Source organism: Dufourea novaeangliae, unplaced genomic scaffold (assembly GCF_001272555.1).
Source record: "Dufourea novaeangliae isolate 0120121106 unplaced genomic scaffold, ASM127255v1 scaffold235, whole genome shotgun sequence".
In the NCBI taxonomy this organism is placed as follows: Eukaryota; Metazoa; Arthropoda; class Insecta; order Hymenoptera; family Halictidae; genus Dufourea; species Dufourea novaeangliae.
The window spans coordinates 346,744-359,991 of NW_015374123.1; the positions used below are offsets into that span (position 1 = coordinate 346,744).

The 13,248-nt window shown below is 32.8% G+C and overlaps 1 protein-coding gene across 1 annotated transcript in view; it reads left to right on the forward strand.

The window, feature by feature from the left end:
• The first annotated feature begins 3,164 nt into the window (after positions 1 to 3,164).
• The window catches only part of LOC107191200, a 38,230-nt gene continuing 28,146 nt past the window's right edge, over positions 3,165 to 13,248 (forward strand). Inside the window, exons 1-5 of the mRNA XM_015580176.1 lie at positions 3,165 to 3,240; positions 8,933 to 9,054; positions 9,922 to 10,318; positions 11,600 to 11,755; positions 12,362 to 12,833. Coding sequence (XP_015435662.1) covers positions 8,961 to 9,054; positions 9,922 to 10,318; positions 11,600 to 11,755; positions 12,362 to 12,833 — 1,119 coding nt within the window. The 5' untranslated portion in view covers positions 3,165 to 3,240; positions 8,933 to 8,960. The remainder of the gene's footprint in view (positions 3,241 to 8,932; positions 9,055 to 9,921; positions 10,319 to 11,599; positions 11,756 to 12,361; positions 12,834 to 13,248) is intronic.

A 13,248-nucleotide genomic window follows, 5' to 3' on the forward strand; every position in this document is an offset into this window, starting at 1 on the left:
AGATGTGGAATCCTTAAACGTCGATGAATGAGAATGTTAACTCTGACTCGCACATCTGGCAACAGTAAAACAAATTGCTTCGTCGAGCGGTCGAAGGACCGTGTCGGTTGTCCTTCTTGTTCCTCGACGGAACAATATTTTATACGACGATGAAATTAAACACGCAACTGTGAATTCCCAGAATCCATTGAATATAACATTGAATTTATTATAACATTACAATACGATGGATAAGAATATAGAGCACAGAATGGATTTTACAAAAATATAATTGCATTAGTAAAAATGATCTTTTCCTATTATAAATAAAAAAATTGTTACACGTAGGTGTCAGTTTGCAAGACACGACACAAAGAATATGGAACTTTGATTATTTTAACAAATAATTTTAATTGTATTACAAAATTATACTCTTAACTTGATTTATATACTTTATGTGTTGTTGCGCTGGATGTTCAAATTATTAAAAAGAAAAATACTAATTATTTTTTTTTATGTATTTCTCGAAGAAGAATATGACAATTCATCACCAATTTTTACGGTAATCTAAACATTTTGTACAAATTTTATAAGACATGAACAATTATTCCCTAAAACTGTCAGTGATACTGATTTTTAAGTTTACAATCGTTGGTCATAAAACTTTTATTGCATTATCAACCGTATTGGGATGTGTATTTACTTGGCTTAAAAGCAATTCTTGATTCTGTTAATCACGCCGGTACACGTGAGACCACGCGTAGAAATCTAAAACGTGTCTTGTTAGTGAAACACTGTTTCCAGGAAAAGAAGTTCCATTAATTATGATTAGTAATCATCACTATTAGTGTTATCATTAACAGTTTCTCGTTGTAATTATGAGTAATGCAAGCAACTACTACTATTGCTGCTAATAATTGTGAAAAACCACGTACTTGTATAAAGGCACGCAACTAATATAAAGTGTTCGGCAATTTTTCTTTTGAATATCATAAAAATTACATAATACAAAAGTAAAGAAAATTGCAATAAATTAATAAAAAATGCTAATACAAAGTGTAAGTTGAGTAGCAAGCAAATTAACAATGTTATTAAATTAATTAGAAACGGTAAAGTTAAAAAGTATAAAATAAAATTAAAAAAAATAAATATTCATAATAGGTGTTCGTGCTCCGAAATTTATAAATGATTCATTGTTCAAAATATTCTTTATTTTGCATTAAAAATAATTCATGCACAAGTCTGTATTCATGTACCCCGTTCACAACGCCATTTTTTCGTCAGTCGGTTGTCCACCAATACTGCGACTTTTTAAATAAAGAAACAAATAGTAATTTAAAACATTATAGTGAAATGAATAAAGATTACAAAGTCAACATAAAGTGAACAATGATGAAGGTAGTAACAGAAATAAACACAACAACCATAGTATCATAATATCAATAACTTCCGGTTTAAGTGATTACAATGTATGGTATAGTTTATTGAAAATGTCTTCTTGTAAGCCACGCTAAACAGCAACTTTTCAATTCATAATAAAACAAAATAAATTCAAGATAATGGTAAAATTGTAAGTAAATAAGTAAAAGTAATGATAATAAAATGAAAGAACAATAGTAATATGAAAATAGAATGAACAAATAAAGACCAGTTTAAAAATTGTAATGACGATAAAATTTCTCATATTCATGATAACTTCCAAAGCATGTTATGCTTGTGTCATGTCATCTAATATGAGAACTTCACAATCACTCGATTTTTGTTTTGGTGCTTTTGCACTTAATTCTTCAGGGTGAAAACACCTTTTGAAGGTTAATATGAGTTTTCCTATTTACCTGCATATCTTGAGAACTATAATAAATGTTCATAAACTATTAGCACGAACATTTAATGGCCTGTTATGCCGCATAAAACTGCGTAATAAAAGTGTTAAAAATTGGTTGTATGAATAAAAAAGAACATTTTCAGCCATCTCTATTTTAAAAAAATTTGATTCTTGTCGAGTGGAAAAGTATGCAAACTCCCATTATGAATACAGATACGTGTATTAAATCTACCCGACAAGACAGTTTTTCGATAATATTAACTGATGCTTGCATCCCAGACACTCGCTGTTGCACTTCGAACGATACGTTATCAACAAGTAGGTATTTGTGAGTATCTCTTGTATTGTATATTTCAATCGAACCATATAAAATAAACTCGTAAAGAACCACGTGGACTAGCATTTTTAATCCGTCATTGCTAATAATAAATTTGTGGACCTTTTATCAATGTCACTGACTGCCACTTTCTCATTATGCATAGCGTGTATAATACGTATATACATATATGTGAATACAGTTATGTTTTGGAATTTCGTGTTCTCTTCCTCCCTTTCTCCCCATTTTGTCTGATATGGTATAATTGTGCCTATCCGTAGCTAACAGTCATTCTGTATTGTAATTGCAGAAAGCTCATTGCATATAAGATAACATCATACAACATACAAGATACAATTATATTACATGCAAGATTATTATTATTTCAAATAATAAATTTGTATCATTGTACAGTTTTATGGAAAATAGACAGATATTAAGTTTTTACTGTAACAGTTATTGTTATATCTACTATAGTTTTCAAGGTATACAGAGAAATAGGAAAAGGGCATTTTAACCCTCGTAGGGTGTTTCCGCCCTGAAGAACCAAAAAGTAGTCCCTTATGAATCTGCAAGGTTTCAAAACAATCGGAATTCTTAGGTTACCGAACTTTCCTTGTGAGCCCCTAAACAAAAGCATGCCATTTAAAAGTTCCGGGTCTCTGTTTAGATAAAGTCTGTACGATAAAGCGGCGTCGAACACAAGTGAAAGGTAACATCGGGCACTGGTCAAACGTCTGATAAGATAAGAAGCGATACTAAATAAATATACACGCCGAAAACAATCAAAAGGACGAGTACCGATCTAATGAACAACACAGCGATCCAACGTACACGATCGTGATATTGGCATAAAAGCACTATCCTTAATGCTGTAGTCTCCTTTTATGCATCGGCCGTCGTTGGATTGTCAGCTCCGTTGTGATCAGTGACCAGTGTGGTTCGTGACAGCGAAATAATCGTGACAGGAATTGTGATCAGCGAAGCACTTTCACTCGATCGAAGAGGATACTTCTATAATAGTACTGATAGCGCTAGATCATTTTCGTCGAATGATGTGACCGTGAAGACGAAGTGCTGTAAATGGCAAGACCGAGTGGCGTTTAAAATATTTAAAATCGTAAGTTACCCACGGAAGTTCAATTCAATCGTTACATAAATTTCAAACTATAACGGATACTAATGAAATTATTAAAAATCTCGAGTATGCAGTTTAACTTATTTTAGTTCAATCGCTATTAACAAAAATGTATTGTCGAAATGCTTGTGATCGTTATATGTTGTCCACTTAAAGCAGATGAATTTTGGTTAATACATTCTTTTATTGCAATCTTTGCAAACGACTGAAAAATTGTGCGAACCGTTAGAGTGAATTCCTTATGTACAAGATAGAATAGAAGCAATAGTACAAGCTGGAAACAAGTGATACCTCGTGTCAAAGTAAATCGAAAGTGAAGAATAATAGATAAAATCGACAATGAAAAATTATCTGATACGTATGTAGGTACACGTGATTATCATAAGTAGAAATGATAAATACTGAACAGATCACGTTACGCAAATCCAATTCAGTTACAGGCGTATCCAAAAGGTCTTCGACATCGATATTCTCGTGAATTAAGCCTTGTACGAAAATACTTTATTCCACACTTTTGACACATATTTGTATGTAGAATCACCTCTTTTCCGACTGTACCATTATTTTCGTCACAGCCTGTATTAAAGTATAAGTTGGTACAGTTGAAGAGCGTGTCTTTCAAATAAAATAACCCATCGTGTCAGACGTTTTTTACTCATATTTTGTCTCGTATTTTCAACAATTAGTAATTCGGAAACAAAGCCTCGAATACACTTTCGTCCTTTTTAATTTTCGTCTTACAGGGGGCATTATTCAAGTATAACACACCAATTGTAATGCCGTTTAGTACAGAGATAGTATTTTAAGAAGTATTTGTAACGAATTTTTTTGTAGCTGCTGACATTGACATATAGGGGTGAAAAGATCCCTCAGAATCATGGGAGAAAAATACATTTCCTTAATGTCTCGCAAACTATTCGACATAAAAAGCATATTTGTTAACAAGAATGATGTGTTTTTTAATAATAAAAATAACTGTTTAAGTAGTTGTTCGAAATACCAATTTATTTAAACAATTCTTTGTATTCTTTAGTGTTTCGATAAACTACTTAAGTATTATTTTTATTATTAAAAATCATACGATTCTTGTTAACAAATATCTTTTTTAAACCGAATAGTTTACAAGATATTAAGAAAAATGTATTTTCACCCACGACGTTGAGAGCTGTTTTTACCCACTAGCTGTGAATATCAGCAATTACAAAATACTACATTTCAAATATTTTCCAAAATACTACCTCTGCAACAAACTGCATAGAAATCGGTGTCTTACACTTAAGTGGTATACTTTGTTAAGTTTGCAAGTAGAATCTACTCAATAAAGGTGTCCCACATTTGCATTAACACTCTGTGCATTTTATGTAACAATTAGATGCAATGTTTGACATTTGTCGATTTTATACTTATATTAGAGACGGACACACTATGTCTGAAAAATAATTGTATCGACAATATATTCATTTAGAGACTGATCATATTTGTAAAAATCATTCATTTTATTCAGTTTTATTAATCAATGCATGGATAGATGTCTGGAGAACTGTTTTCGAAATCGCTTTGAGTATCCTTGTCGAAGCTGCTTGTACACACAAGATAATACACCTGCTTGTCGTATCGCAACTGTACGTGAATTTTTAACTGAAAACCAAATAGTAGTGCTTGCTCATTCGTTGTATTCACTTGATTTGGCTTCCTGTGATTACTTTCTTGTATTTCAAAATTCTAATAAAAGGGACATTGGTACGATGACATTTCAACCATACAAACAGTCGTGACAAGAATATTCAAGGCGATTCCGAAAACAGATCTCCAGAAATCTATCCATACATTTGTTGACCGTGCACAGCATCGTATTATTGCCGAACGAAAATTCCTTGACTAAAATGAACGAATTTTGGAAATATGATCAGCATATGAATTAATATATCGTCAATTACAGGCAACAATAAACAAGAAAATATAAAGAAGCTTTTAAACTCGACAATTTTTAGAAACACATTTAACTATTAAAAATTGTGTCTAGATGAGGTAAAACATTTTGTGTTTTGAGTAAATTGAAAATATGCAATGCAATTATAAGTAAAATCCAGTTTGTGTTGTTAATGTGAAGATAGTTTCAACCCGCTTAGTATCAACCTTAATACGTGTATTGTATATTCTCTATAAAAGTATATTCACAATACCTACAAATATTTTCATTCGACAAGTATTATTGCAGAGTTTCAAACAATTATTAGATTACAAAAATTTTAACACAATACAGCGATTATAATTTATTTAATAAGCATTTAATGCTCAAATTATTAAATTATAGTAATAGATCCACAATATTCAATAATATTCACATAATATTAATTGCTGGAATAATAAATGCAGTACATGAATTATTAATATGGTTTTCATGAAAATGAAATACTTCCACCGAATTTATAATTAACAGTAATAATAGAATATTAATCACGAATATTATGTCCGCTGTAGATGAACATTCGAAAACTAAAAATATTTTTAGTTGAATTCTTAGTTGATCTTAACTTTGTCAAAATAGTCTGTCCATATTAAACATTTCTACTTGAGAAAAGGTCATTATTGCTATTTTTTGTTAGGTATTCACAAAAGGTTTCAACATGATCCATTTTCATCAAAAAGTGCAGACTTATTACTTGTTAGTATAAAATATAAACCACTCACAAATATGTACATAGTTTCCTTTTCTTCGTGATGTCGAGACCATATAGCATCATTGCAATTTATTTAAGTATTCGAAGTGCTATTAATATTAATATGAATTGAACATCCATTCATTTCGTTCGTACTACGCATAATTAACATGATTTACTACGTTTAATTTCATCTACAATAAACATATACATATAGTATGTACAAGGGCTCTTCACGCAACTGTAACGAGCCATATCTTTTGTTTATTGGAGTTACAAAAAAATTTTAAAGGAAAAATATGAATGGTTGAAGGCGCATTACATATACACGATCATATATTTTCACAAGTACAACAATGAAAGTGCATTTTGTAGTTGCACTATTTTTTCAAATGGACACCTACCTTTTCTTGCATGCACCGAATCCTCTCGTCATTCCGTCAAAAGTCTGAGGATAACGTGGTCGCAATATGATTAGTTGAGGTTAACGAAATTCTACTGAGAATACAAAAGTAATTTATAAGGTCCAGTGAGGGGGGGGGGGATATCCAATGAGTCGAGTGAGTAACTATAACCAAGAGTAGGTAATCACCATTTAGGTGGGACAGGTACAAAGCTAGTTACCAGCCAATAGCTGGGCTTAGCACGTGAATGTTTTATTTTAGTTATATCTACTGACTCGCCTTGTTGGCGGATCATGGTATTTTTTCACGAATGATCCTCGCCGTATGTAGCTTAGCGTTGTCAATGCGAAAGCACGACGCCTTTACGATTGCCAAATGCTTGACATCCTCCTTGTAGTTTTTCTTGAATCCCTGCGAATTGTTGAACGTATAATGCTGCTGTAAATGGTTCATTACGCTGCAGAACTTATAATTAATTATCCCGTCCACGATCTCACCATACGCAGAGAAGAAACTTCTTTCCATTGAAAGTGGTTCTGGATTATGACTGAAATTATTCAATTTCATCTACCCACCATCTTTTTCGACTAATATTCTCATAGGTGACGCAGTTTTCATCTCCTCTAATCAATTTATCCAAAAATGATTCATTTCAGTCCATAGACAAAAGCGAAATGATAACGATCATCCGATCTACTTTGTTTTCTTTTTTCGTCAAACTTTACGGAACCCATACACCCAGCTTGCTGACATTCCCCAGTTTTTCTAGGTGTTGACAAATGGTAAATTGAAATGTTCCCGTTTTATCTGGTAATTGTCTAGTCGTCTGAAGTGGGTTTCATTTCATTAGAACCTTCACAGCATTGTTATCGACATCTGTTGACCATCCTGGCTCAGGTTCATTGTAAAGACTGGTATCTCCAGAACGAAACTTTGTAGACCAAATCCGCATTGATTTTTGCAGTACTCGCCGCGCTATGGATATTCTGGGATTTCCACATTATACAACGAATACTGTTTGGACTTCGCCATGTCAGTTACATAAAAAATTTCACCCGTCCTTGATCTGTACTTGCTGACTACTGTCTTTAGATTGCTTCACCCTCAGACATAAAGTAAACACAACGACGATAAGGAACAGCGGGTCATCTGGATTTCCCATAAAAGTAGACGATCCGTTACCCGCACCGGCAATTACTTATGACTCAAACCAATATTTACCAGAAGAGCCTACTTGCTCTTTCCAACTAGAAACCAGACTGATCATAATAAGCTGAAATGTCTCATTTCTATTTTGTGGTCCTGGTTACTCTCACAATTTGAATCGAACCTGATTGTGCAACTAAAGGTCCGACCTGATTATTGGAACTATCCTAACTTTAGACTGAGTGTCCTAAACGACGCGTTGTCTCTGAACTCCTACCAAATCAGAACTAATTCTCTATTACCTGCTGAAAATTCATTCTAACGAAAACTGACTTCAAGCCAACGGGTTCCGTCCAATGTGCTCTTAGCGCGATTCATCATGAGAGGGATTTGCAACAACCCCCTCGCGATAGGGTGTACGGCAGTTCGTCAACATCACAGAATTAGATTCCAAGTTTTTCCTAAGAACCGTTAACTCTAAGTACGATATTACTGCCCGGAAACCTTGGGACTCTTAAACGTCGATGGTTGAGGCCCATTGAAATTACCGACACAGATTTCACCGACACTTTTGTTATCACCAACAATTCATCGACACCAGATTTGACCGACAACGACATTAACCCTTGCAGGACCATACTTGGGTCCGATCAACCCAAGTCTTTAACAGCTCCATATAATACATCAACGTAGAAATCGAGTTTAAGCTAGTAGCTGTTCAAATTGTGTCACATTAAAAAAGCAGGTCTTCTTGAATGATTGCTTATGAAAATATGTTCAAAAAGTAGGAAGCATAGGGGTCCAAACGGATCCAAAACCCTATACTCTAGGGGTATCTCTCAAGGGTTAAACAACAATGGGTTTCATCGTCAACAGCATTACTCGGTCACAGTATTAACCGATAATGACATTGACTGACAACAATACACATTCTGCGATCCTTCGGCTTTACGTGTCCTTCGTACATATCAATAATACAGAGCTTGTCGTTACTGTTTATTGTCAATTCTTTAATTTTGTTACATAGTTTTAGTACATCATAACGTGAAGCCTCAGAAGCATGATTGTGTATCAGTAGATCATGTTTTCAAACAATATGTTTATTATCTGAGTACAGCGTATTCGCTATAGCTGCACACTCTCAACTATTGCCCTTTCTTCAACTTTTGCCAAGTTCCTGAAGCTTCATGTCAAATGTCGGGATACATATTCTTCCAATTTATCTACAGAAATCTGCAATAAAAATCCTTTACCGCGCCATAAACTATTCTTAGCGACGAACGTTAACATATAATCTTATTGTTAGTGCCACCAATATAATCCTTCATTAGCTGTTTATTGCATTATTGCTTGTCATTACTGATAAGATTTATATACTATCATTCTCATACTCTGCAGCAATCTTTGTCATTATTGATAACTTAAGAAGTGTTTATTTTTGTTTCTCTTTTTCATAAAATTTAGCAGACGGAAAGAACACTGAAAAATCACCATGAATATCCTGCGAGTTGAACATTTAATTATTTTCCTCGCTCTAATCAGCACTGGGTATTGCGCTACAAGTGACAGCGTCAATGAGACTGAAGGTAATTATCAAAAAGATTATAAACAGCACAGGTGCTTACATGTCTTAATATGAAAAACATGACTGGCATGTATTATAGAATGTAGTAATATATCAGTAGGAAATTGGTAGATTCTTTTGTTATATGGATTATTATTAATTTTTACAATATTCTTTTATTTTTTCGACATTTCATTGAATGGGTGGCTGATGGAATCAATTTTTGTTCTAATGTTTATTAAAATATTTAGTTAATTTAGTTAAATATTAAGTTACAGGGACCGAAATGATTATTAAATATTTCAAATAAATTCATATCTAAACGAGTGGAAATGTAAAAATTTAAAAAAAAATTTCTGATGTGATAAATTCGGTTTGGAACAAACAAATAAATATATAAAAAATAAAAGCTTTAGCTTGAACTGTGTTACATCACATGCTTTAGCTGTGTTTAAATTTTATACGAATACGCATGAACTAGATATCCCTGACACTGAAGTCTACACTGTAAATACTGATACACAAAGCGACAATCTGATAAATATTCTACATCGTACACATTTCAAAATAACGCTTTATCAAATATTACACTGATTATTGCTTTCGCATTTTCTTATTCAAATAAACGCATTAATACATGCAATCTCGTATATATTGTGCATAATATCACACTTTCCTGACAAAGTTTTTACGATAGTATGTATGGACTAATGTTAGAACTTTTTTCATTATAAGAGTTTAATAACAACTATTCAGTAAGCATCGTTCTTAAAAAAATTGTTAAGCTAAATTTTGAATCGCATAAATATATAAAATAACACAGATACCTTTTGAAATAATACATTTTCCTCAGTAGGTACCTGATTAAAATTGTATTTTCTTTGTGCAGAAACGTTTGCCGAGAACAATGGGAATCTCGACCTCCGACTGCCAAAAACGATCATTCCCGTTAGCTATAATATCATACTTACCCCAACTTTAAAAAATGGCTTCAAATTCGAAGGAACTACTATGATCACTGCTTTCGTACAAGAAGATACCGACACCATAATTCTTCATCACGGAACTATTAATATCTACACACTAACTGTAACAGTTGGTGATACGAGACTAGAACACCAGGATCCAAAATACGACTCTAAGACCGAAAAGATCAGTATTAAATTAAATACTACTTTGAAGAAGGGAATGAATATATCAATCAACTTCTTCTATGGCGGCGTACTCAGAGAAGACATGATTGGATTTTATAGAAGCTCGTATATTGACTCTACAGGAAACATAAGGTAAACTTATGCTAAATTTATTAAAAAGAATCATTCAATGAGACAATACTAAACAAATAATATTTGATTAGTGCATTCTAATATGTTAAGAACCAAGAGCATCTCCTTGTTTACACACCCTTTGCTTCCTAGATAAATGAAATACCAAAGTGTAAATCACCGAGTTTTATAAAGTTTAGCACAGAAACAGAACTTTCAAACTATCTGACTCTGAATGGAAATCTTATTTTGTTAAATATTACAGAAACTATTAGAACTAGACAAAAAATTTAAATTGCAAAACTGTATATCATTGAATGACGAATAGAGGTACATGTGTAAATGTAATTAGGTAATACACTTGTCTAAATTTTTCCTGCAGGTTCCGATAAGTTTATTAAAAAAAATCCAAATACCAACTTGTTTGGAGTTTGTATGTTGACATGTAGTTTACGTATACAAATTTATACAAAAATAGATCAACGTTTAGCAACAAAAATGTTGACAATATAGTACGTTTCAATATATTTTCTAAACAAATAGATTTTGTAAAGATCTATTTACGTAGGTGCAATCGTTGTTTAGAGACACAAAATCTGTCAAATTCAACTTTTTTAATTTCTACATGCAGGTTCTCTATTTTTAACTTTGAAAGCTGTTTTCAACCCTTTAACATGGGCGATTGCCAATACAAAGCTACATACATATCGTCGCCCTAGTTCTTAAGTGTTCTATCTCCACTGGTTTCAAAACTGAGAAAACTGAGTTTAAAGTTTACGAAGTTTAATATTTTAGCAAGAAAGTAATGAAATAATCAAACACACTATAATATCATCTAGTGAATAGCTATTTATTACAATATTTAAAAAATTTTATCTTATTACCAACATAAATTTTTAATTGTTGTTAGTGTTTGGAATAATACAATCATGAAGAACAAATAACTTTGAAAGTTTCGGAGTTAGGACTTAAAAGAGTACCTGTTGTTTTTTAGGTTGAATTTTCTTTATGTTATGGTAAATTTGTATTCCTAGGACTAAAACCTTGGACAACGATGTCAAATATTTTTCAATGTTCTATCTCTGTTTCAAACTTAAAATCTTATTGGATGAAATTTCTCATTCGACTTATTTGCTAATAATATGAATGACCTTTAGACAACAGACCATTTGCTACTTAGATAACCGACATTTTATTATTAATGCTAATACCATTAGATTCTATCATGTATAGTCACAAAATAATGTTATTGGTAAAAACTTCTCAATGTTGGAAAATCGTAATAATGAAAAACCGTTTTAGATGGATCGCCGCAACACAATTCCAGACAAAGCATGCACGCCATGCTTTCCCGTGCTTCGACGAACCAAGCTTCAAAGCAACTTTTAAGATCAGGATTTCAAGACCGACGGAATATAAATGTCTGAGTAATATGCCACGGAAAACAACCGAACCCTCGTAAGTAATTACTCAACCTCGGATGTTCATGCAAATTCACATTATTATACACTAATTTTTTAACACTAATATTCAATTGTAATTTATTCTCTATACATGGAGTAATGGGACACGTAGTACAAATAGGTAATGAGTAATTCTACGTGTACAGATAAGTCGAAAGAAAAGTATTCAATTTTTTCGACGTATTTGTATACATACGTAGGTTTATACCTTGCTCGGCAGAATTGGGCAAAATGTAATCTAATTACAAAATCTAAATTGCAATTATGTACAATGTAATTGTAATGTAATTCCAATATAATTACGGGACAATTACAATTACGTTGTGATGTTTATTGTAAATTTAATATAGTTAACTACAATGCAATTATAATTGTCTTGCAATTACATTGCAATTACATTGTAATTGTGATTTGAATTGTGTAATTACAGTGCAATTACATTATAACTGTGATTTCGATTCTGTAACTAGATTACATTCAGCCCAACTCTGCTGCCCAGATGTATATACACGTCTTACTAAAGTCCAGCGATACTAATATTGATATTATTATAATACATTGCATTAATTCCTGATATACCTGAGGTTACTCATCGTTACAGAGACCCTGGTGAAGAATGGGACATTTTCGAGGAAAGCATCCCAATGTCCACCTACCTGGTAGCTTTCGTGATTTCAGATTTCGATTCTCTGAAAGATAAAGACTTCAGTGTCTGGGCAAGACCGAACGCCAAAGATCAAGCGGAGTATGCTCTAAACATTGGTCCACGTGCTCTCAAGTATTTTTCCACTATATTCAAACAAGAGTATCAATTATCGAAAATGGACATGGTGGCAGTGCCGGATTTCTCAGCCGGGGCAATGGAAAATTGGGGATTGGTCACTTATCGGGAAAGCAGAATGCTATATGACAAGGCTACGTCTTCCGATGCTGCGAAACAGAGCGTTGCTGCGGTGATTGTACACGAATTGACCCATATGTGGTTTGGAAATCAAATTACACCCGAATGGTGGAGCTATTTGTGGCTAAGCGAGGCATTCGCCAGGTACTTCCAATATTTCGCCACTGCACAGGTAATCCTTAATTTTTAAATTAAACAATTTATTATCGGAAAAATAGAATGAAATTGCAGTAGTTTTCCGATAATAATAACAATGAGGAACTTACTACACTTACCTTAAAATTATGTACACAATAAAATATGAGAAAATTAAGGGGATGAGCTACTCAAAGCAATTAGAAATTTAGGCTTTTCGTACATGGATCTAAATATCTTTTGGAAACAATATATATTTGGAAGTAGGAATGTTTGGTATAGAAAAAATGTTTGCCTGCATACTTTAGACAGAGAAATTTTCTTCTTTGTTGGAGTCCTGCTTCCTTAGCTTCGAATAGGACACAATTTATAAGACTTATAGGGCTTGTACGGTAAACTCATGTGGCTAGTTTTGATGCAATATTGTGAATTAGTTCTATTATTTTTGAAAT